Here is a 25910-nt window from a genome sequence, read left to right as displayed (position 1 = left end):
TAATACAATACTCACATGCTCATATGTATGGTAAAGAGTTATTGGATTGCTGTAACCATTCCACCTGTCAGCAGGCCATGAAGAGATCCCCTCTGTAAGAAATAGGGGACAAAATATACTGTCCTTGTTCAGTGCAAAAATGCCTTCTGACATTCACTCGAAGCTAATCTGAGGCTTCAGCAGTCTGAGTTGGGAATGATTACAGCAACCAGTAACTCTTTCAACGTACGTTTGTCAACTTTAATGCAGTTTTAAAGTTGGGTTCAAGAGGCTGCTCTGTATCCAACACTAAAAAAATCACAGGTTTCATCCCTTTAACCACCAGTGCAAACACTGTCCTTTAAAAACATTGTTATTTGAGACTCTGAACACATATCTGCCCAGTCACTGTGAGACACTCGATAAGAGCAGTGGCAAACTGCCTTAAATGTAAATAAGCTCAAAATTGTAAACAGACCTGCACTGAGCTAATGTTAGTGGAAGGTCTATTGATTGAACGGTTGTTGTTTCATCCCAGAATCTCAGCGTCAATCTCAGGGGGTCTAGTGCTGTTGCCTTTGGGCAATAATAGAGGAGGGGCTGATTATATTATTCAGCGCCACAACCTAATAAGCACAGCTGATGCAAATCTTAACACCAGTAACATCTGCCTAAGTAGCACACGGTGAAAGAATTACAGACATCAGGGGGGAGGTGTGCCCTCTTGATTCGAACCCCCGCCTTTCTGTTCATGGGTTTATATCAGGACATCATTGTTCAGGCAGCTTCAGACCAGGAGAAAAAAGCAAATAAATCATGCCAGCAATTAGCGACTCTGTCTGCTACAGATCTTACACACCCACATGCAAGCACACACATAGACACTCATGGAAGACATCAGCCATCATATTGCTTTCAGTAAATGTATCTCCAGAGGGACCATTATACAGCAGACCAAAATGAAATCAAAATGAAAGATCCATTTAGGTGCAACCCACCATGCAGTTGGCTTTGTACTGTCTGTTTCATCCTTCCTGGCAGTCTGATCTTCTGTGTGTGTATATGGGTGATGTGTCAGTTGTCCAAGGGAGTTGTCAGCCAGTTGGACTACCGTCGACCCTCCTTCGTTAGTCCTGCTTTCACAGCATGTCTGACAGCCCCCCTGACATAAGGTGTAACACACATGCACTTGCACACACTCACCTCTTGCCAGCAGTTTAACAAGCTGCCAGTGTGTTTGGTGCAAAACAAGTTCATGGACAAGGAGAACAAACACAGAATTTGCACATATATAAACTCTAAAACTCTATAAAGTAGCTTGAATAAAAGCAATACATCTAGGCAAGAAATTGAAGAAGTGTTTGGTTTCATTGTTTTCCGTCTGTCGGAATAATCTGGTTAATAGCAGCTGAGAAACCTTGGACCTAGAGACTAAAATTAATGTGACAGGATATCTCCTGAGGATCTCACTGGTTTAGAAGTTCTTGATCGTACTTATGCTGAATAAAAAAATCAATAGCAAACAAGACTTATATAATACAACTTCTCTCTCAGGGAGAGGGGAGGTGGTGCTCGAGGCGTTGAATTCTTTTTAAACAAACAGGATTGAAAGGATATATATCTGCAGAAAGAGAGGGAAACTTTGTTCATACTATTGCCATTTGAGTTTGATGTTGGTTTGAAAGTGTGCACACTTGTTAACTGCAGTTTGTGTTTGTTTGATGTTTGTCCTCCCATATTTAAATGTGTGCACGGCTTATGGGAGGGCATACATGTGCGACATTACCCCTGATATCTTAAAGACTACCACATAATTCTTAATTTGAGGTGTCTGTTCAACTTTCAATATGGATTTTCTCTCCTTTTCCTTTTCCCTTTTCCCTGTCCTTGATTTATAGTTTAACATCTTAGGAACTATACCAATTTTCTTTTCAAGAGTGAGATGAGAAGATAGTTATCAGTCAGACCTAGAGCCAAGGTGTGTTTAGCTTAGCTTAGCATAAAAACTGGCAGCAGGAGGAAACGGCTAGTCAGGCTTTTTCCCAAGGTTCAAAGATGCACCTACAAGCACATCAATTAACACGTTGTATTTCATTAGTTTAATCCATAGGCTACACAAACAGAAAATTTAAAACAGTAATTTGTGATTTTAGGGAAATTCACTTGGAGCTATTTCTTGACAAACTGTTTGTCTCTCTGCCCAGGTTTTGGTATAGGTTTCAAACCTGGCAAAATCACTGTGACAACAAGACTTCAGGAAGCTGCACACACACTGCACCTGGCTGTTCAGCAAGAAATAGTTCCAGCAACAAACTCCCCCTAAAAACATCTTGACTTCTGTTCCATATTTAATGTACAGACATGAGAATGATATCGATCTACTCATCTCACTCTTGCAAAGAAGGCAAATAAGCATATTTACAAAAACGTTGAACTATCCCTTTGATCTGTTTTTTTCTGTTTATTTGAGTGATGTATTGAATGTGTATTTGCACGCATCCCTGGACCCTTCCAAAATAGCCTTTGGCCACCACATTTATACATTTCTTAAATCACCACTGCGATGTGTGCATATATCAGCTGACAAACACAGGACACGGAGGTAAGTACAGATACGATGGAGGTTTATTGCCACAGTAGTAGTTGTACAAAGGCGAAGCAAAGTAGTAAACAACTTATGCAAGAACTAGAAATGTCTATGAGAGTCTTATCTGTCATAGAAGTCCATTCTGTTCACTGATAGTGACGGGGAGCAGGAGAACCAGGAGACAAGGACACAGACAGGTTGAGGAGAAGCCAGAATACTCGAAGATCTTCTGTAGAACAGTGAGTCAGGTAGCATCTCATGGTAGAGTTGAGATTGGTGATTGTGATCTGATGACTGTGGTGGGTGGAGCTGGTGGTGTCTGTATTGGCTCCCTGACAGCATATGACAACCACACAATTTTGAGTGCCAGCACAGGAGACTCACCTCAACTACTAATAAAACAAATGGATGGATTTAGTTTTACAAGGAGGATTCATTTGTAAATGTCAGACCGAAAGGGACCATTTATTTCACAGAGGGCCTTTCATTCATTTCTCCCTGAGCGGCAAATAGGAGGCATCAGGCCACTGGGGACTGGGAGACTGCTTGCTATAGCTAGCGGCCGTACTCTGAAAGTCATTCATCAGAACCATTTCCTCTTCCCCAAACTCTCCCCAACCCAGCTGTCATGATGCTGCCAAGATGAATTAGCTGTGTTATCCTGTGTTTCTCTGTGCAGGCAGGGATGCTCTTACTGCCCCTTGGGTTGTAAATATAAATCTGCTCCATCCAGCCATAGTACTTATACAGTAAGACTCCTGAATCAATTTTCAGATTAATGCATTGATGTGTCATACATGGTGGTGCTGCCACACTCAGTCCTTTCACAACATAAAAAAGAGGCTTTTAAGACCATCCTGTGATGTTAGGTAAACAGAGCTTGGTATCCAATGGATTGTTACCACATGCCAGCTATTCACAGTATTTAAACATCTGTTCTGAAGCTGTCTTGAGCACACTACAGTAATATTGCTGTAGTTTATTTTTTGAATAGTTTTCAACGCAGCAATATGTCTCCCTAGTTTTAACAGCTCAAAGGCTTCACACTGTGCCTAAAACCACCCTATAGCTTCTCTAATGTACAATCACTGTAAAATGGGTCAACATGAGCTTTTAAGACTCATACTAACTTTATTATTTTTGGACTGAGCACACCCATGTCCAATAAGTTTGCGCTGATATTCTGTGTTGTCAAATTGACCATTTTTTGTGCCAGAAATATCCTAGTAGTCTGTTTTTGTTTCACTCTTGTCAGGATGGAAAAGCCTCTGAAACTGCATTCATATCTTTTGGCACTAAAACCCAGGCATCAGGCCTTAAAACTAAACATTTATATTTTAAAAAACTTAATTTAACATCACGTTAAATGTCTTATAAAAGACGTGGGACTGATATTGTATATTAGGAATTTTTTTTAAGCAGCACCTTAGTGATGAAACCCCATTGGAATCAAACATACAAGTCTCATTCTAAATCAATGAAAATATAATAATACCTTAACAACAACAGTGATAATCGCAATAAACCAAACATAACCAGTTTTTGTCTTTCAAGTTTTAAAGGTTTGCGCTCTGGTTCATTGTGTAGCAATATGTTAAAGGGGTACTCCAGAAATGTTGCACTTCCATACAGTTGGGGGACCCACAAGAGACATATTACCAAAAAGAATGGTTGAGATTGAAGCAGTAAAGGCCAAGATATCCTGACTTTTAGTGCGTAGTATGGGTCAAGCTCCAAAAATGCTGGTTACTACATTCCTCATAATGCAACAAAATTGTGTCTTTAATATTTTTTTTTTTATATATATTTTTAGAATTTAAAAAGCTCCTCCAGAACCACAGAAGACATTATATTTTCACCGGCTGAGTAGTATTCCTCATGACGAGTGCCCCTTTATGTAGCAGTTTCACAGGTTTTGATGTTGAATCAGAGCCAAAAACAGAGACATCAATTTGCCAATAGACATTATCCTTTCACAACATGTGAGCTATACTGTACTGTTTAATTATTATAAGGCTGTATAATTACAGCAGTTTAGCATGTTCTACTTATTCACATACTTCAACTATACTGTGTTCAGAACAGTTAAATTATTCTAGTTTAAAAACTGAGGACATGCATTCACTGCACTTATACAACGTGGCTCTTAATACTTTATATGCTCAGAGTGCTGCTGACAGTGTCACACAATATTCAGCTTTGTTTCAATGTCACTACCTGAAGCTCTCTGTGGTCCTGAGCTACTTCCACTGAGTCTCATCACTCACATTGTTTTTACAGTAGAGCGGCACTTACCTGACCCAGTATTTAAGTCAACCTTATAACTCAGGAGATTGAGAGGCTATTGGAAAAGTGGCCTTTGTGACACTTGCCCCTTACAGCAAATCATGTACACAGTTATCCTCAAAATTGTCGCTGTAAATCACCACCTGCTCCTCTCTCAGCCCCCCGCAGCTACAGAACCCTGACTGCTGCTGCTCTCCATGCCATGCCACCCCGTTTCTCTTCCTTTGCTCTGTCCTTCGTCACCTCCCTCCCTCCCTCTCTCTTTGCCTGCTCCCTTGTGGATGCCTAGATGCCAAACATTCCCTGCGGGAGACAGAGAAGAGACAGTGGCAACCAAGAGAGGCAGAGAGAATACAGAGATCACAGAAAGAGAGGAGGAAAGAGGGAAGCAGAGTAGAGAACAAAGGTGTGTATGAGGAGGGTTGAGGAGGAGGCAGGAAGCAGGACAAGGAGAAGTGCATTGTGTTTATGCCCTAGCAAACAGACACGGGTTGTACTGCAAGTATTGAGGGTAAACAGAGAGAAGGGAGATAATGATAGTGGTAGAGTTTGTACAGCCAAGTAGATTTAAGAGATAGTGGTTGAGGAGAGAGGTTGGGAGGGGAGCTTGGCGGCGTTGCTCGCCTTGTGTCATGTAGTTTTACTCTACACATGTCAAGGTCCAGGCTGGCCAGCCCCACCCCGATCCAGACCCAGAATGACAGTTTGATTAACTGTCGAATGTCTTAACATCCCAGAGCTCTCGCAAACAAACCTCTGCCATCAGTGCATGCAGTCAGACACACAGAGCAATGTGGCCTACATTAGCGATTACATTTTCTCACTGCTGTGAGACTGCATTGGCCAGTGAGGATATTCATGTCGCTCGTGTCACTCCCTTTTCAGATACAGATTATTGCAAAATCCACATTTTCATTGATTTGTGATCTCAGCAGCTGTAAGTCCAAACCACAGACTCATCAGGCAGGTAGTGTAGTTCTTTTTATGCCATTATTTCTTTATTGAGTACCTCCACAGGTAGATGCATAACAGTGAACTTGAATTTACCACATAAGCATATTGATGGACTGTATTACATCATGCTATAACCAAATTGTTTTTCTTATCCATGTCCCAAACCGTCCCACTCCCCAACCCAGTCTCCAAAACCCTCCCACTTACCCCACCACCCACATATGTGGGTGTAAATGCACAGCAGAAAGCCCCAGTATGACCAAGTCTGTTGTGTCTGCATATACAATACACGACACATCTACTCAACTGTATGTGTATATGTACACCTGAAGACCTTGAAAAGGAAAAAAGAGGCTAGTGAAAAGAGATAGAAAATTAAATTAAGTTAATAAATATATAAAAGCAAAAAACAAACAAACAAAAAGACACTAATAAAAAAGGAGACTGAAGAGTCTTGCATATGTATGTAGCTATATATAAATACATTAAAGTTCAGAACTATCAGGCAGGTAATTCTGTGGTGTACATCAACTTCAAATTTGCAACACAAGTTTAAATACTAAAGGTGGTGGTTTAAAAAGAAAACAGCATGTAATTCTGCCCTGAGCATGGCACACACTGCATGCCAAAAGGTGTAATCCTGGCTGGCGTGCTGAACTGACTGATAAGATATGACGTCAAGTGGCAGCTATTAAATTTCTGTGCTATCTTCAGTTGGCTTCTAAGCATTTGCTGCTTCACTGATTGAAATTGAAGTCTTTTTCTCATTTAGAGGAACTGTCAAAGCAATAATCCACCCAAAAAACAGCTATCTACTGATTACTCTTATTCACATGCGTTCCCAGCGATCAAGCAACTAATACTCTGTAGTGTTTAATAGTCTGCGATGGAAATTCATGACATCAGTTTGCAATGGATACTGACATTTGTGCACTGAGAATGTTTCCGTAATTATAACCCTTTTTGTTTCATTGTAGTAGTGCTGACAGGTCTGAACTCCAGAATGTGTCCATAAATTTACCCTGCACACTGTCAGGGTGTTAATGAAAGTCCACATCATCTTTATGTTTAACAGCTCTAGGATTTGTCTCAATAACATAATTGAAATGACTTTGCAAGAGACAGATTCACACTCTAAAATGAAGAAATAAGTAAGCAGGCGTTTTATAGACTCAAAAGTTCTGCTATGGGAGTATACACAACATTGAAAAATCAATAGTCTTTTAGCCAAAGTCTGCATTTTTTGCCCAGTACTAATCAAGAAAACAGCTTTTTTTATGGGATTCCTTTTTTATTTCTCTTTATTCACTCTTGATCAAATCAGTGAAAGGTGTGTTTGAAAATGAGTCTCCCCTTTATCCATTAGTAAATTCATGGTTTATTTTGGGAACCAGTCAGTCAAACACAGTATTTATTTACGTCTCAGATGCTTAGGTATTAATAGACTTAAGATATGTGCCCCAGGTCCCCAAATGAATACCCCTGTTTGCTTTCATAATGGGTTCATTAGTGAAACTCTTTAACCGCAGTTTCAGAGCAGCGTGCATTTGTTATTCTGTTGTTGTTACACTTGCTGTGGGATTGTGTTTCTCTGTCAAGCCAGTACATCATTATCCCTTCACCCAGACGGATTAGCTTGTTGCACAGAGCCTCTCCTCCGATATGTCTCTCTCTTGATGAGCTGACTGGGGAAGCGGGGTAGAGCAAATGCTGTTAAATGCCAAAAGTGTCAGGATCCATCTCTGGTGTATTCTGATGCACCGCCCACCAAGTTTTTAAATATAAATTACAAATGATCTATACGCCCCAAATGTTTATGCTTAAACTTCAGGTAGTCTCCTGTTTGCACTGGATCAGAAAAGAAAGTATTTATTGTCTATTTCTTTGTGTGTCATGTTCTCTCCCTTTCTTACTCTCCTGTTCGCAGGTATGCACTGTTCTGTACATGACACAAAACTGCATTCAATCAAGCACATCTTGATTTCCACGGTACAACTCTTGAATATGGGAAGCAATCGTGGGCCCACAGATGAGCAACCATTACCCATGGCATCTTTATTCGTTAAAACATGAGTAATCACCCGAGTAGAAGACTTGATTGTTCTCAGGGGGGACATTATGATGTATGTTACAGTATATCGCCAGCAAGAGGCTGTATCCTGTATGATCCCAGAAACACAGAGAGCGATTAAACTGCTGGTGGTTGCCTGATCTCATCTGTTCCTCATAGAGCTTGACTTTCCTATCATTTACACTCTGTGTGTACTATCATGTAGTCTGTGAGTAGGTGAGGTATCGACTGGATGAAAAAGCAGCCCAGTATCCCTACTAATTACACCAATGTAGGAAGTGGTGTGACCTTTATACAGCAAGGCAGAAAACTAGGAGCATGGAGATCAGGGTGATGGATGGATGGAGCGTCTGACTTTGATACAGGAGACCGGAGTTATCAGAGACCGGGCACAGAAGCTAAGCAATGTACCGCTGTACTAAACTGGACATTGAGCATTACATCTCCGCCATAATTAATAATAATTGTGCAATATTCTGTGTACTACTCCCATGCAATATTAGTTTTCCCATGTTAGTTTTTCTTATTTATTGTTATTGATATTATATACCTCTATTACTCTTGACAGTACATGCACCCCCGCTTATTACTATTACTTATTACATATTTGGTGACACTGTATTTTATACTGTACTTTCATCATCAATCAGTAAACCCACTTGGTACTCGACACTTAGTTTATCTTATACTTATACCAACCTGATACTTAATTTATTTTCTGACCTGTTTTATAGTGTTTATAGTGTATCGTATCGTTTTCTAGTACTTCTCCTGTGTGCACTGACGTAAAGGCAAGCTACTGTAACAAAGACTTTCCCTACGGGGATCAATAAAGTATTTCTGATTCTGATTCTGATTCTGAACAGGGTCAGCAGCAAAACATATTATAGCCACCTAAAAGAAAGCCCACCAATTCATCAGTTTTTTCTGTTAAAGCCGGAGATCAGCTGTTTGAGTCAGACTTTCAGCGGTTTATGGAAGAGACAACGAATGAAAGAAAATTTAAATGAGTTACTATGATAGCAATGACGAAATGCTGTTCACTGTGGAGACAAGGGGATACCTTTTCGAACCAGAGTATACAGAAGAAGAACTTTTGCAGAAAGACACTGAACGTGCCGGGAAAAAAAGAGAGGGAAAAGTTCTGGGGAAACTGGAGGCCAAGTTGGAGGCCAAGAAAGAGCACAAGCTACCTGATGGTGCAGATGTATGAACTGTAAGCCCATACCCACGGACCCAGAGGGCTACTGCTGCCATGAGTGGGACTTGGTTACAACAAAACTTCAGGATCTTTCTGAATCAGAGGATGCCAGCGTCTCACAGACAGTCTGCATCCTTTACATCTTTACAAAAGTTTGATTTCAGTCACACCGGAAAGTGGTACAGCAAAATTATTATTATCTACGCAACTTTGTGAAATATTTGTTCTAGAAGCTTGGTGACATATTGACTATACTGGCATGGCTAGTTGGTGAACTGCTGTAGCTGCTGAGCTAACCGGGCTAGTACTATTCAGTCACAATAGCTCCTGGAGCTTCTCTCTACTATTCTGTTTACTCCCCTCTGGCATTTTGTTCACTACTGTACATAATTTCTTCCAATAAAAAGTTACTGAAGAGGGAAGATAACGCTCTCCTGACCATTAGTAAGCTTGTTAGCTTGGTCGCTAACAGGACAATAAGTTCACACAGTTTATTCTAAAGACCTATTTGTACCATTTACTCCTGTCTCACAACTGTCTACAAACCACTGGTCTTTTGTGGAACAGTTTTTACTCCAACAGAGGTTAAAAAAAAGGTCAGCACTGTCAAAACGGCTTGATATTGGGCACCAGCGCAAATTCTTTGGTCAAAGTTCACCAAGGTTGAAAAAGAACTGTGCAGATTTACTTCACGAGCGAATCTACTAATCGCGTTGAAAATGAATTGAAGTGAAATTTCAACATTTTAATCGCTGGTGTGACCAAGCCTTAAGTCTTGAGCAGTTGTCCTCTTTGCCTGGTTGGTTATCCAGCCTTGCCCCCACATTAGCAAAATGTATTTGAAAGAGAAGTGAAACGGCAAAAGGTAAAATTATTACCAACACTATCCATTCTAAACGTCCATCACAGTTTACCATCCAAGCACTTTACAGACTGACTTCCTTGTTCACCTTTGACCTACCATATTTGCTGTAGTTGTGCGTGCACAGTTTTGAGGTGAGCGAATATTAACAACATTTTGGATGTTTCTGTTTTACCTCCAAATAAAGTGGTTTAGATAATCTGGCTAAACATTTGTCTTTTTTACAACCTGTCTGATTGACTGACTCTTTTGTAGTGAAGTGACCGTGTACCCAGATCTCAGCGATTACCCTAATTGCAAGAAACCAGATTTATCATTTAAGAGAGAGAAAGACAAGACAAGAAAAATTGATTCACTAAATTTACCTCATTCATGCTCTCTTGCTCCTCTCATTCACACCATTTCCTTCCTTCTCACCTCTTTTACCTCAGCCACGTAATAAACCGCAGACACACTCACACATACACAATGTGCAGAGAGTGAAAATCAGGCCTGCATGGTGTCCAGCTTTTACTCTGGATTGGAACACTGTGTGATGATGACCAACCAAGCATGAACCACCACTTAACCAACACCCCCCGAGAGAGAGATGGTGTTCACAAAACACTTCGTCAATGGTGCATTTAAGCCTCTGTCGCCTGCCTGAAACAGGTTTCCCTCATCACAGCCAAACTGGGGCACCGCAGGGTCAAAAAACCCATTAAATCTAAGTAAGGCTCTTCGGGACTTCGGGAGATACTTAAAAGACGTGCAACATGATTTGCATTAATTTACCAGCAGCATATCGACCTTTTTGTTTTCCCCATAACAATTCACATCTTTCACTGAAACACATCAGAGAATTGACGGTCGGGAATGTCAACCAGTTTGTGTACACCTGAGTATCACCAAAATGTTAAGCACCCAGTGAACATTTTTCATTGGATCTGCAATATTTAAAATTCAGCTGGTAGAACAGTAATGAAAGAGACTACAGTCTCTACAGCATTACCTTCTATAATGCAATGTTCAATTTTGAGGAAGAATACACATTGTGAACCAGGAGGGATTACCGTGTGTGTGTGTGTGTGTGTGTGTGTGTGTGTGTGTGTGTGTGTGTGTGTGTGTGTGTGTGTGTGTGTGTGTGTGTGTCTGTGTCTGTGTGTGTGTGTGTGTGTGTGAGAGAGAGAGAGAGAGAGAGAGAGAGAGAGAGAGAGCAGGCTTGAAAAGGAAGACAAATGTTCTGTAGCTTCTGAGGCCAATGATTTCATTCAGCAAACAGCACTGAGGATATTCTGAAGTGTGTGTGTGTGTGTGTGTGTGTGTGTGTGTGTGTGTGTGTGTGTGTGTTAAGCACCCAGCACTGAGGATATTCTGAAGTGTGTGTGTGTGTGTGTGTGTGTGTGTGTGTGTGTGTGTGTGGAGGGAGGGTGGAGGGAGAGGCGGAGATGGAAAAGTGATAAATCAAGATAGGGTGGCAAACAGAAGGAACCTGCAATTACAATATGACTGTTGTAACGAAATCCATTGTCTCATGTAGCATTTCTTCTGATTTTCAGAGACTCACTAGGCCTATTTGTAATTTTGATGAAATAATCCCCTGCCTGGACTCCTGTTGCTGCACAGTTGCGCATTAAATCATGCTGAATAACTTCGCTGGCCCCCCGGACAAGCTCAGGGAGCGCTGTGCTACTGACAAAATACTCCCCCATCACCGCCACAAGCTGCTGCTCAGTGCCTGAGAGGACCGAGCAGAGCTGCGTGCGCTTCTCTCTCTCTCTCTCTCTCACCAAAGTCTCTGACAAACAGCAGCCATCTGAGATCGCAGAGGCAAGTTTAGGCTCATTCACTGTGACCACAGCGGGACCGATGTTCCTCCAAAATGTGCCAGTGCGACTCATCTGGATCGAGACCGAGACCGGGCTCCATCGCCGAAGCCGGGAAGCTCTTCTTGAAACACACTACCCTGCATGGATTGAGGCACATCTTCCTCAGCGGGTCCTACCCCCGGAGAGTTGCGTGGCTGCTGGCTTTCCTGGCAGCTTTGGCTCTGCTCTTCACCTGGTCCTCAAACAGAGTGCGGTACCTGCTCTCCTCGCCCGTGTACAGCAAGGCGCACATGGTGTACGCCAAGCGACTCGTTTTCCCCGCCGTCACCATCTGTAACCAGAACCTCCTGCTGCCGCGGCGCATGAAGAAGACGGACATATTCAGCGCGGGGAGGTGGCTGGGACTTTTTGGGAGGAACTGGCAGGTCTCCCCCGCTGCGAGAGAGGCGCTCACACCTCTGCGGGGCGACGGTGGAGGGAGCGCGGGGGAAGAGCCTCCCTGGTCTCCGCTGTCTCGGATTTTGGACTTCAACCACTTTCTTCCACCTCCGCGGGAGTCCCAGCCGTCCATGAGGCAGCTGCTGGACCGACTGGGACACCAGCTGGAGGAGATGCTGTTGTACTGTCGGTACCAGGGAGAGCTCTGCGGGCCGCGCAATTTCAGTACCGTGAGTGTGTCGCCAAAGTTCAAGTATTTGTTTTAACTCCCTCGCCCCCACCCAACAGGTTGATGCAGCTTTGGGAGGTGGATGGCTGCAGCTTTTCCAATTACTAGGCTGAGTCAGAAGGTGAACTATTAATAATTGCCTGTCAGTATCTTTTATGTGTTGAGTCGATAGATATCAGCTGCTATGTAGGCTAATTAATTTGCTGTACACAATGCGCATTCCTCTGCACTGTTTCTTGGTAATATGCCTGAGTAGTTCAGTTAACTCTCTCTCTCTCTCTAACTCTTAAGCTCTCTCCATGTAAATGCTGCTATAATATTTCTATGTAGACTTGTGCTTTGTTGCACTCCATAGTGAGTTTACAGGAATTTATCTTGCATAATTGGATTTCATCTCACAATATATCTCCATAATATTGCTGTATTCCTTCTATAGTTTTCCTAAATGTATTTGGCAACACTGGAAGTGTTGATGTGATATTGCATTATTATTATTATTATTATTATTATTGTTGTGCATTTTCAAATGTATTATAGATTTTAGCATTTTGTTTCATAAGCTGTTCTTTGTTCTTCACCCTCGCTCACTCATTCACATACTCATTTAGCCCCTCTCTCTTTTTGTCTCAGGATTTCACCCACAGACACAGACACTGTGGAAAATTATGATTGCTATGTCCGCACCAAACAATATCAAAAGTTGAATCATTCCATTGGAGATTATTGCAAAACCCAGCAGTCGTCTACTTTCAACATTTGGTCTGAACGGGTCTCTCCTCTATCGTCCATCACTGCTTGATCAATGTGCGTACAATCCTATGCTCACAAGAGACCAATCTGCCCCTAATGAAGACTTTTGATTCATTTAGCAATACTTTACGACACTCACCGACACTGATGGAAAACAGTTAGCGTTGGCCTCATTGGTAGTCTGCAGCCCCATTGATTACACTCCATCATCGCCTGGAGAACAATGTGAAAGCCAGCGTTCCTCTCTCTCCCACCTCATTACCCAAATATATTTTCAGTTAAGTAGATTTTCTTCTGGTGTTTGAAACACAGTTTGATGTTGAGAAATCAGTTTTTTGCCGTTTGCAGCAGGCATGACTGAGGGTTGTTTTATGTTTTGAGGGAAATTCATGATTTGAAACTGCTTGCCTCGGTGGAAGCCCTCAGTCTCTGTGTCATCAAACCATATCCCCAAGTAATGCATCAAACGTTTTTTTTTTCTTTATTTACAAATTTAAATTGCAACGCATCTGGAACCACAAAACCACTTATCACAGTTTAACACATTTCTTTCTACCAACATCTTTAGGAACGCTTCATGTTGCAGAGTGTTTCAAAGGGTGACCAAGCAACAGAAACACATTTCAGAGATAAACATAATGCAGAGGTCTCGGGGAGTTTGGGGGATATGTGCTAGAGCATAGATAATCAATGATGCCCTACCTGGCCTCAGGGCAGGCAAGACAAGCTGTCGGCATGAGTCAGACCAATAGAATCAGTCCCACTGTGAGTGAGGTGTGGAGGAGGAAGGCAAGCCTGTCTACATACAATTGGTTTCAATTGTATTGACTTTTGTGCAGGAACCCCCCATGTCGTCGGGTCTCTCTTGAAACTATAAATTTGGTCCACTGGCCTCATCAATCCATTTTTCTCTCCATGCAGCTGCTCCATCCTTCTTTATCCGTGCTTTAACAACACACATGCTTAATTCTCATCAGGCAGGCCTGTCCTCACTCACAGGTCTCAGACATTGATTCCAGTTTCGAAATCCATCCAAGAACATGCAGTCAGCCTCTGTCCCTCCTGTGCACTGTATTGATTGACAGCTTTTCACCCAGTTTTCTTCAATCTTAATGGAACGTCTAACTTAAGGTGTATTTACTCTCTATGTCCCCAGTCTGGATAATCAGTGCAATGGGTGCTTTTTTGTAGATTTGTGAATAAAATGTTAAGAGAAAACTCCACCATAAAACTCTTAAGCCCTACTAAAAAACTCCTGGCAACAACTTTGGATTTGTGGCCTTGATATGTATTTGTTTTTTGCTTTTTATCTGATATAAGTAACTGACCAGACATTCAAAGCTACATTATGTTTGATGTTTACAGAAGGGCCACAATTATGTATAATAGGATATCAAGTTTCAACCATCTAAAACAATAACAGCGAACATGAAGTGTTGGTAGCTTCCTCTAGACTTGCAGATTGCAAAGTTGCTTAAACCTGCATTAATTGATGTTTTGGCCATTTGGGGGCAGCACCACAAGCAACACAACACTGACATATTATCATCTTATAAAGTTTCCATAGTGAACTTGTTAACAGTTTTACACATCCAGCAGACACAGAGCAACATTAGCGTTCATTTGGAGTCATGTTTCTGGCCATCTGATGAATGTTAAGTCCAATATTCACTCGTCATTTAGCTTAGTTTTGCTCTCCACCAACTCCTGAGGGAAAAACCTGGCTCTTTAGCTGTTAAATGCTCCACTATGTTCACCACCTAGTCGCTAACTTTGTCAGTCTATTGTTTGGTGCTGAGCAGGTAGTGTACAGTAAGTTTATCAACGTTTTACACGGAAAACAGCTGCCTGCTCGGTCCGAAATCTATGCTGATGAGAGCGGTGAGAGTTGACTAAAACAGTAAAGGTGCAGGCCGTAACAAAAACAAAACATTGAGCTGACAGACACAAAAAACTGTGGAGCTGCGAGGAACTACAGAGTTCATCAAAGTGACCAAATTCAGATTACACGTAAAAATATTGATCAGTGCAGATTTAACAATACTATTTTATCTACCAGCAGTAGCATCATTAGTCCATAAAGCAGTGCAACCATACACATTTTTTTTAACAGGTGTGACTTCTTTGACACTCACAGTGTGCTTTCAGCTCTCTCTACCTACACATTTAACTCACACCTGCTCTTTTGAAAAGTGTAGAATAACATGTGGACAGAATAATCACCTACAATGTAATGTCCTGTGGTAGATACTACATATATAAAGGTGACAAAACAATCTCACATCAAGGTCAATTTAGTAGCTCTTTCTGGAGCTTTTGGCAATATCACACAGTTCTCATCAGTAGATTGAGTTTGTTGCCAACTTTTCTTTATTCCCTTAAAAGGTGATGTTCAAAGTTCATTCTTGACCTTTTAAACAGCTGTTGACAAAACAATCTCACCTCAAGGTCCATTTAGTAGCTTTCCTGGATTCTCATCTGCTGATGAGGACTGTGTGACATGCATGAAAGCCCCAAAAAACTTATAAATGGACTCGAGGTGAGATTGTTTATGGAGAGATTAGAGAAGCATACAGATTGTTTTATAGTGTAAGATGTTGTTTGTATTTTCAAACACTCCCTCCCCATACAGATTAAGTACAACAACAGAAAGTGGATACACCAGAAAAATCAATTGCCATTCTTCATTATCTACTCATTAATTGGTGTATTTGTTGACCATACATCAATTACATATAACACAGTCAGAATATCAGCAAATTGTATTTTTAGCTGAGTTGACTCAGTGCCAAGTAAAATCCAGATAATCATTCACAGTCTTTTTGTAACTGTCATAACACATTACACCTTTGTGCTCAGCTCTGATGGAGAGGGGGGAAAGTGGTTCCCTGGCAACTTTAGGGAACAGCTTGTGCATCCTTGTCACATTGTCATATGAATGATAGCGGAGGGCCATCTCAACAGTTTTGGGCTGTCTGTCTGTGAATTATTTATCAAAGAGGGAGAGGGTGACATTTCTACACCCTGCGGGAGAGGGTGATGTCTCTCTGTGTTTTTCCTCACAGGTGGGGTCGATTTAAATATCTAATTTCTCTGTTTACAAGTTAAGAAGATACCATGGTTCTCATTTTAAATGTATAGGGCTCAGTGCTGAGCAGTATAAGAACCAAATGCAATACCAGAGTTATCTCCTCAGAAAAGCAACTTAGGCATCACAAAAAATTGCTCACCCCTAATGCTAAATGTATTTGAGCAACAAGTTTCATATGTTTACTGTCACTGGGTTGAGGATTTTAATACTGCCTGGATTGCTCCACTTAATTTAGAATTACTAAATTTTTTAAGTAACTTCTTTAAATATTAAGGTTTTGTTTTTGCGATGATCCGGTTTCTGCCTCTGGTAAAAGGTTGTACATTTCCAAAATAACGCATAGCTCTTGCTGAATTGTTAGGATGTATTTGGGAAATTTTACGCTGAACAAACACTGTCAACAGCATTGAGTAAGGTAGACAGGCTGTTCAATAGACAGACATGAAGAAGCATGTTGAGACTGAGTGCAAACCTCAAAGCTACAGAACACAATGAAGATCCTGACTCCCCAAGGTCACCACAGGCACCCACTGCTGCTGCTCTTCACTCAATGCAGCCAGCACAATCTCCTGGTTACCACAGCAACTCTGACTACAGGCCTCCTGTAGTCAATCACCACATTATCAACACATACACACAGATGGCAAGCAGGGGTAGCTGTACACATGCACGCAAATACTGTCCACACATGCTCCCATGTAAGCATGCTCATTGTTCTCGTACAAATGTGTGTGCATGCTGAGAAACAGATGCGCACACTTTCACACAATCATGAACAATCTAATCACTGTTATCTTGATGTGTATCGGCCAAATGCTTTTCTCTTTTCAGTGTGAGCGCCATTGCTTCTTTCTCTGAATGTTCAAACTTGTCTGCTAAAAAAACAGTCTAGGTAAGCTGTAAACAGGTAAAACCTTGGAAAGAAATTGTCGTAACAAATTGGTTGGTTTTAGATTTTTAAGTAAAGTGTGGCTCGTCTGGCTCTTGCAATGTGTCATGGGGAAAATCTGTGTTTATTAAAGTCTCAGACTAAAGGCAAAGACCTTTTTTTCTGCAGGTTTTGCCCATTCTTATCGTCAGATATTTTGTGCAGCTGATGCAGGTAAGATATCGTAAGATTTCCCTGCCTTATATTCCAAAGAGTAATGACAAACAGTAATCTGATTATGGCGAGAGGCGACTCCAGGACTAAGATGGATTTCAGGGGCATTTTATTGATGTTTGTTTCCTGCTCTGGAGTCACTGCACATAAGCGGCCGTTGCAGGCACTGCTTTTGACTCAGTTTTGCCACTTATGCATTTGAAAGGTCACATCTCATATTGAGTCTGAGTATCAGAAGGCTTTTTATTACATTTCACCACTTTGTGTCTGAAAAGCTCCTGTATAACCGCACCCTGTGAGGAGGCAATCCATCGTGATCCATGTTAGCATTCTTTCCCACACGCTTCACTGAGCAGGATTCAAATTATACTAACTTTTCCTTTGTGAGACATGGCTGCAATTTTTTCTGCTCCATGCATCTAGTGTTAGTGACATTTGAGTGATTTGTCATGAAGTGCTAATGTCTGACTCATAAGTCACCCATGTAATAAACGCCTCCTTATGTGTTCCCAAGTTCTTCACAATACATTCACAAGAAATAACGCTTGTCAGCAAAAAGCAGTCTCAGCAAAAAACTATCTGTGATGTGATGTAGTTATTTGTACCGCTATCTTACAATGAACCCTTATCTCCATTGTATGTTATGAGTACAGAATTTAGTGGAGTACAAAAAGACAGATACTTATTTCAGTGATTACTTTTCTGCTCCTATTTGTCATTTCTTCTCTATGAACGCCCCCTCCACTTCCTTTTACCATTTTCTCATATGAATGTCAAAATGTTGAAGGTTAATAATAAGTTAATTGTGAGCAAGGATGCTTTGATACAGGGCTCCTAATCTTGTGGCTTGACAACAAAGAAGAGGAACATTTTATTTTGGATCCTGGCCATGGCTTTCCATTTCCTAATGTCTGTGATTTGATTACACATCCATTAGTTCACTGGCAATCATGTCTTTACCAATAGGTAAAAGTTTTCCATGCTGCACAGTATAGTAGCTTTCCAGCAGATGCTACTGTACAGTATATGCCTGATCAATAATAAGGCAGAATACACTGCAGGCATGTAATCTGAGGACAGGTATAGTTAGGATTTGACAAGACTGCACCATGTTCATTGAACTCCAAGTTGCATCTGCAGTTTGGTGTCATACTGTGGAGATAAAAGTGGAGCCGCAGCATTTCAAGCTCGCTTGATCTGGCCTCCTTTTTTCAAGAGGCTTTGAATCCAGTTGGAAGAGAAAAAGAGTAAAGAGTCATTTGATTTGAGCTGAAACAATTAGTCAATTTTAAGCAAAAATGACAAAAATTTACTGGTTCCAGCTACATAAAAGTGAATATTTACTGGTTTTGTTAGTTTTCTGTCATATTAAACTGAATATTTCTGAATTTTGTACTGTTAAGCAGATAAACAAGACATTTATATACTGTATGTCAACTTTTTTTTTACTATTTTGTGACAATTTTATGGACCAATTGATTAATCTTGATTAATCTTGAAAATAATCACTAGTTGCAGCCCGATATTTGATGATGATTAAGGCTGCAACAAAACATTATTTTCATAATCGATTGATCAATCTTTAAAATTTATTTTAATTTCCCAGAGCCCAAGGTGATGCATTCAAATTTGTTGTTTTATCTGACAAATAGTCCAAAACCCCAAAATATTCAGTTTACTGTTATATATGACGAAGAAATGCAGGAAACCTTCACATTTAAGAAGCTGGAACCAGTGAATGTTTGGTAGTTTTGCTTGAAAAATCAATCATTAATGACATCAAAATTCAAAATAGTTGCTGTTTAATTTTCTGCCAACTGACTCCTATATTATTAAACTAATTGTTATAGTTGATAATCGTTGCTTCTTATTCAAAAACAGAAATCATTACATTCTCTAAAATGTTAACGGTCTGCATCTGGAGAAAGAAAATAACTTCATTCACTTTTTGCAAGATTTACTTTGATGCCAGCAGTCTTTGTTGTTGTTTTGTGTGAGATTTCTCAGGCATAGGATATCCCACTCATATGTCAAATAAAAGTCATGTCACATTCACTCAAGCACATACTGTATCATGCAGCACTAAGAGGGGTGAGGGCTCAGAACAGCATCTCAACACAAAGACCCCTGAACTCTGCAGCTGTCTTTTGGGTCAGAACTGAGATTTAGATTTTCTTTCATGTCATCTTGTTGTGACCTCATATCACTAAACTGCTTGTATTTGTCTCTTTGTGGATTTGTATATTTCAGATATTCACACGCTATGGGAAGTGCTACACCTTTAATTCAGGCCAAGATGGAAAACCCCTCATGGTGACGATGAAGGGTGGGATGGGCAACGGCCTGGAGCTGATGTTGGATATCCAGCAGGATGAATACTTGCCTGTATGGGGAGAGACTGGTAAGCTTACCTGGAGGATACATCACATGAAACATCCCATTTCCAGTTCTGAAGACCTCAGCTACCACCACAAGATTGGTGTTTATGTTTGCCTTTAAGCGAGGACTTGAGTTAAAAAGAGACTTCTAAATCTAGTTTCTTATCAACTAAACACCATAGTAGCCAGTTATGTAGCAAATGTATGCTTGTGTTATGCACATGAAATATGAAACTGTTCTCTACACTTTCATTAATTATGAGTGATGATCCTGAAAAATGCACCCTCTGATCATTTGAAATGCACCCAATAGCTGTGTCCACTGAATATTGTCCAGCAATCTGTATAAAGACAGATAGATATTGATCAGGAAAATTGTATTTCATTGTAATATGACTGTATCACTTGTCAGTTAGGCTTCATGTCCACATGAATCAAACAAGGGCAGAACCATTTGCCACATATAAAATCAATGGAGGCTACAGGCTCTTCCATTCAGGGCCGACCCCTCACCAGGAGCCCCTGAAACTCTGATTTTAATGCAGCTGCATATGCTGTTGTGTGTTTGTATCAATATTTTATATGCACTGGGCAATTAATGTAAAGAGACAGCTCACTCTAATCACAGAAACACTGTGCATGATCATCATTAAACATTAAGCACAAAGCACAAAGCTGAATGCGACTATAATATTATATTATATAATAAATATAAAGCTGCATCTACTCCAAGCCTAAATTATTTAATAATTTTAATATATAATGCTCTTTATGTAAGATTATTTAATGATTCAAGACTTTTACAAGAGTGGGTGTGGTGGAAACCTAAGGATAATGCAGTAACTAAAATACATACTCAATCATATACATACCTTTCATTATTCAAATTATTTTAGCATTATTTCATGATCACTGAACTTTACTGACATCACACGTTTTTGTTTAGTTTTTTGTCTTTTTGAGGGGATTGGTTTGCAGTTTTCAGCATATTTTGTTGGCAACGCTCAATATTACTTGTTAAAAGCTTGACTTATAGTGAAACTACTAGAAATTGGCACTGGAAATTGGGGCGCCCCGGTAGCTCACCTTGTGGAGCACGCACCCCGTATGCAGGGCTGGGTCCTGTCCAAGTCCAACCTGCGGCCCTTTGCTGCATGTCATCCTCCCTCTCTATCTCTGTCTCTCTTCAGCTGTTCTTATCAAATAAAGACAAAAAGCCTAAAAAATAATCTTTGAGAAAAAAAAGAAAGCAGCGGAAATTAACAAAACAAGATACTATTGTCTTAAAGTCAGGAAAAATTCCAACCACCGATTCCTTGAATATCATAGTTTGATTGTTTTTCCAAAAACTTGAAGCTTTTGTCATTTATGCCAAAATGATGCAGATTGGCCATTGATTAATCCTATTATAACAGCATTTATTACCTTTTTGTTTAATCTGGCTGGATGCCCTGCAATGCATAATGTGCCAGTTCAAACACCTGGGCCTCATTTATCAGACTTATGCAAGTTCTAAATGTGTGCGTAGGAACTATAAGAACAAGAAAATTGGTATTTATCAAACATGTACATGCACAACTTCACACAATGAACAATGATGAATCTTACCTATTCATCCATACTAGATACAAGTTACAAGATACAAGATTGATCATTTTACAACACAGGGTTGTATAATAAGATTATGTTTTGTAGTTCCCTTTATGCTACTCAAAGAAATTATATACATTAGATCAGTTAATAAATAATAAGTCATAGAAATAGAAGTAGAAATAGAAATGAAAACTATTTTACATGGTGGACTGCTGAGGATGAATTTAACAGTCTCACAGCCTGAGGAAAGAATCTGCTCTCTAGTCTGGTGGTACAACAGCGGGTGCTTCTGTATCTCTTGACAGACAGCAGCAGGGTGAACAGGCTGTGGCTGTGGTGGGTACTGCAGAGCCCTCCGGTCCTGGGCCGTGCACATCCCATGCCAGTTTGTGATTTTTCTCAGGATGCTTTCTATTGCTCCTCTGTAAACGTTAACAAGAATTTGGCACAGGAATTTGCCTTCTTACGTTTCCTTAAGAAATACAGCTATTTCTAAGCTTTCTTGACCAGGGTGGAGATGAGAGGACCATGACACATTCTCTGTGATGCTGATTCCCAGGAACCAAAAACTGTTCACCTGCTCCACCTCAGCTCCACAGATGTAGACAGGAGTGTGTGTCTTTGCCTCCATTTTCCTAAAATCATTGATCAGCTCCTTGGTTTTTCTGGCATTGAGCAGTAGGTTGTTCTCTGTGCACCACAAAATGTTGATTTCCTTTCAGTATGAAGTCGAATCGTCGTTTGTAATGCGGTGATGGTGATGGTGGTGTCATCCACAAACTTCACAACAGAGTTGTCTCCATGTTGGGGGCTGCAATCACGGGTGTAAAGCGTGAATAGGAGGGGGCTCCAGTGTTCAGAGCACTAGAGTGAAGGAGGTGTGACCGCCAATCCGAACTGTCTGGGGTCTGTTTGTAAGGAAGTCCAATATCCAGTTGCAGAGTGTGGTACTCAAGCCCAGAGTGCTAAGTTTTTTTATCAGTTTAATGGGGAAGATTGTGTTTAATGCTGAGCTGAAATCAGCAAACAGCATTCTGGTGTAGGTGTTGGCTGGGATGCTCTTTATGTGCTGGAGAACCAGTTTCTAAAAGCACTTCATCAGAATGGGAATGAGAGCCATAGGGCGGTAGTCATTTAGACTAGACACTGCTGATTTTTTAGGTACATGAACGATGGTGGCTGTCTTGAAGCAGGTGGGAACAATCTGCTGCGACAGTGATATGTTAAAAATGTCAGTAATAACATCAACTAGCTGATTGGCACATGTCATTAGTACACAGCCAGGGATCTTATCAGGCCCAGCAGCTTTACTCATGTTCACTCTCAGCTGGATTCTTCTCACATCCACTGTGGATACTAAAAGTAGCCTTTCCTCCGGAGGCGGCGTAGACTTTACAGCTGACTCTTTGTTAAAACAAGCATAAAATGCATTTAGCTCATCTGGTAATGTGGCCTCACACATGATGGGGGCGCTCCTGCTTTTGTAGCCTGTGATGTTTTTGATCGCCTGCCACATATCTTGGTGTTGGTGTTGTTGGTGTTGAGGTCTCTCTCTAGTCTCTCCTGATGTCTCAGCTTTGCCTCCTTGATACCAGCTTTCACTCTCGTTCTACTCTACACAGGCTTTCTGGTTGGGGAATGCTTATATTGTCTTTGTGATCACCACATCATCAACACATTTGCTTATGTATGATGTCACTGATGATGTATATTCCTCAAGGTTGATGTGGTTCTCCTGGGTGGAGGCATCTCTGAACATAAGCCAGTCTGTGCACTCAAGACAACAAAGCTTCATCTGGTTTGACCCTTTTTATCAGCTGGGTGTAAGTAGGCAGGAGAAGCAGGGAAATATGGTCTGATTGACCAAAATGGGGACAAGATATATTATAGTCGACATCTTAACAATAAAAATTCCACATCTGGGATACAATGTCCATCCATGTCGTCGTGCACACCTCCAGAATGCCAAATATGGTCAACACTTTCCTCTGTAAGTCCTAGTAGCCTTAATGTAGAGTTACTTGTTGTGGACAAAGGAAAGAGCTGACCCTGCAAAGTATTTTGGGACAAAAGTCTTATTTTATGTGTTCCTACATTGTTACTAGTGTTGTTGTTGTTACATTGTGTTCTACAACGTTTACACTATTTACACACTTCATTGGTTGTTTTACAAGTGGTTATTATGAACGAATGCGGTGATACCGTGAGTTACGTGGTGTGCACAATTCGTCAGGGTCTCCCTACCATGCAAAATTTTGGGCAAGAAAAGATGCTGCACTTGTTTTTACCCTGTATACTGTACAATGTCGAACTTTCTCTCCATTAATGTCTCGTAGCTGCGAACCTGAGATCACCACAGTTGTAAATGAAAACTACGTTAAACCAAGCTGTTTTATTTGACACTTCCACAAGCCACTTGTCCAAAGATAAATAAATAAACATTACAACAGTATTAAGCACAAATCATCATTGGGACAGGTAATTGACAGTTGTACTGTTTCAGCATAACAGAAAATATACCTGGCTTAGTTAAAACAATTAAAATCAATGGTACCAAAACATAACTATTCATTATTATGCAGATTTATTACAACTGAATGTCATTAACAAATCCTCTAGATCTCTTATATGACGCCACAGTTGCTCTGTGATGCAGTACCAGAGAAACCAGTGGAAATAGAGGCATTATAGGCATAATTTCACTCTGAAAGAAATGATTTCCTTGTTTTCTAAATAAAAATGAAAATTTGTTTGTATGTCTGTAATTTAAGAACCTGTTTGCCCATGATTGCGCCTGTGCACCACTAAGGGTTTGTTGGTATGCCTGGTCAGGACTGTTTCTATATGTACGCACATTCTTAAGCACAAGAAGAAATTGATAAATCAGATTATATGCATAGAAAATAGTGGTGCTTATGGTTTAAGCACAAAACTGTGAGTATGTACAGTTGACACGGACAGTACACCAGTCTATGAAAGTATCAGTCTAACACATATAGACTTTTAGACTGACAGTTTCACACCTACAGGCAATTTAGAGTTTTTACTTCACCTGACCTGCATGTCTTTGGACTGTGGGAGAAAACAGCAGCAACCAGAGGAAACCCAGGCAGACACAGGGAGAATATGGAAACTCCTCACAGAAACAACACGGCTGGGAGCATCAAACCCTTCATGCTGTGAGGCAACAGTGGCAACCACGGAGCCCCCGTCCTGATCAAATAATACCAAAAGAGCTCAGCTTGATTATACATTTTTTTTAAAAATCCAAGAAAATCTGAGTGGGAGGGTGTGATGATGTAGTTTGATAAAATATAAAATTAGATTTAACAGATAAGGTTAGGATTTTCTTGTTAAAACCATAGCTATAGTATGTCTCCAGGTTACATTGACTATTTTGTTAAGAAATTTTCTTTGTAATTGTTGCATAACTGAAAGGATTTCACAACAAACCACAGCCAATGACATAATTTTAAGGCAGCTGAATATGCTTGTATAGTGTTGAGTATGATCAAGTTTCCATTTTGTTCCAAGGTTCAGTCCAAATATCATTATTCCAATTGTACAAGGATGACAGATGGCCATGACTTAAAGATGACATGCACATTTTGCGAGCAGGAGCTTGGGCACTACATATGTATATGTGCTGCTCCAAGCCTCAAGCATTTGTCTTGGCAGCAGCAGAAAATGGCTTTGTATCCAGCCTCAGAAGAGCAATGTGTAACAGTTAAAGTCTGTCGCTCTTTGTCGAAGCTTTGCTGAATTCCCGCCGCATCCCTGAGCTCTTTAATTGAAAATAGTGAGAAAGCCTGGCACTTAGAAGACGATACCGAGTGACAAGTGGGGACGAAAGGCAGCAGGAAACAGACATCCTACTTTATCCCCGAGCCAGCGCTCATAGGAACTAAATCTCTTCAATCCAGCCTGCCATCACCACAATAAGCATTTCCAGGTCTCTGCATATGTGATAGAAATATGTTTGCACAAGTATAGGTTTGAGTCACCATGTCATTGTGATGTTCCCCCAATCTCAGTATCAAAGAGGCCCATCTGCTTCATTTAAAATCTATACAGCAGAGTGCTGTAGCGAAGGAAGCTGTCAGCTGTATTGATTTTCCTTTTATCCTCATCATCCTTTATTTATTAATTTATCCATTCACTTTCATTTCCCCCTTTCCCCTGCAGTAAATAAGACTCCTGTGGGGCACGTATTGTCATCAACCACCCTACTTAGGAAGTCCATCTTCCTTATCCTTTCACTCCTCATTCCAACTATTGTTAACTCCACCACAGTGTGTTTGTCATCCCTGGAAGTCCATAGGTGTAACTAATGAATGAGCAATTACTCCCTAGGAAAAAGAAAAAGTTAATCGTATTTTATCATTTCTCATGTGTTTATTTCATTTTTTTTAGATCTTATTTCTGTCTTGTTTTTCACACACGGGTTGAAACATATTCCACCGCTACAAAGCTTTTTCTCCATTTGATTAGTAATTCAGTTTATTTATATAGTGTCAATTCATAACAGAAGTTATCTCATTGCACTTTCCCTATAGAGATAATCTAGACCATAGTCTTTAT

General features: G+C 40.6%; 1 protein-coding gene across 3 annotated transcripts in view; it reads left to right on the top strand.

Annotated features, from left to right (window-relative positions):
• The window catches only part of asic1b (acid-sensing (proton-gated) ion channel 1b), a 152180-nt gene that overhangs the window by 111727 nt on the left and 14543 nt on the right, over positions 1 to 25910 (top strand). For 2 of the 3 annotated variants that reach the window (XM_044168448.1, XM_044168428.1), the window contains one exon: positions 19609 to 19759. In XM_044168448.1, the coding sequence (XP_044024383.1) occupies positions 19609 to 19759 (151 nt within the window). Of the gene's footprint in view, positions 1 to 11432; positions 12417 to 19608; positions 19760 to 25910 lie in introns of those variants that run through there. The other variant, XM_044168439.1, reaches the window with a different exon arrangement.

Source organism: Siniperca chuatsi, linkage group LG2 (assembly GCF_020085105.1).
Source record: "Siniperca chuatsi isolate FFG_IHB_CAS linkage group LG2, ASM2008510v1, whole genome shotgun sequence".
NCBI classification, from domain to species: domain Eukaryota; kingdom Metazoa; phylum Chordata; class Actinopteri; order Centrarchiformes; family Sinipercidae; genus Siniperca; species Siniperca chuatsi.
The sequence above is the reverse complement of the archived record's forward strand: the minus strand, read 5'-3'. Positions and strand labels throughout refer to the sequence as shown.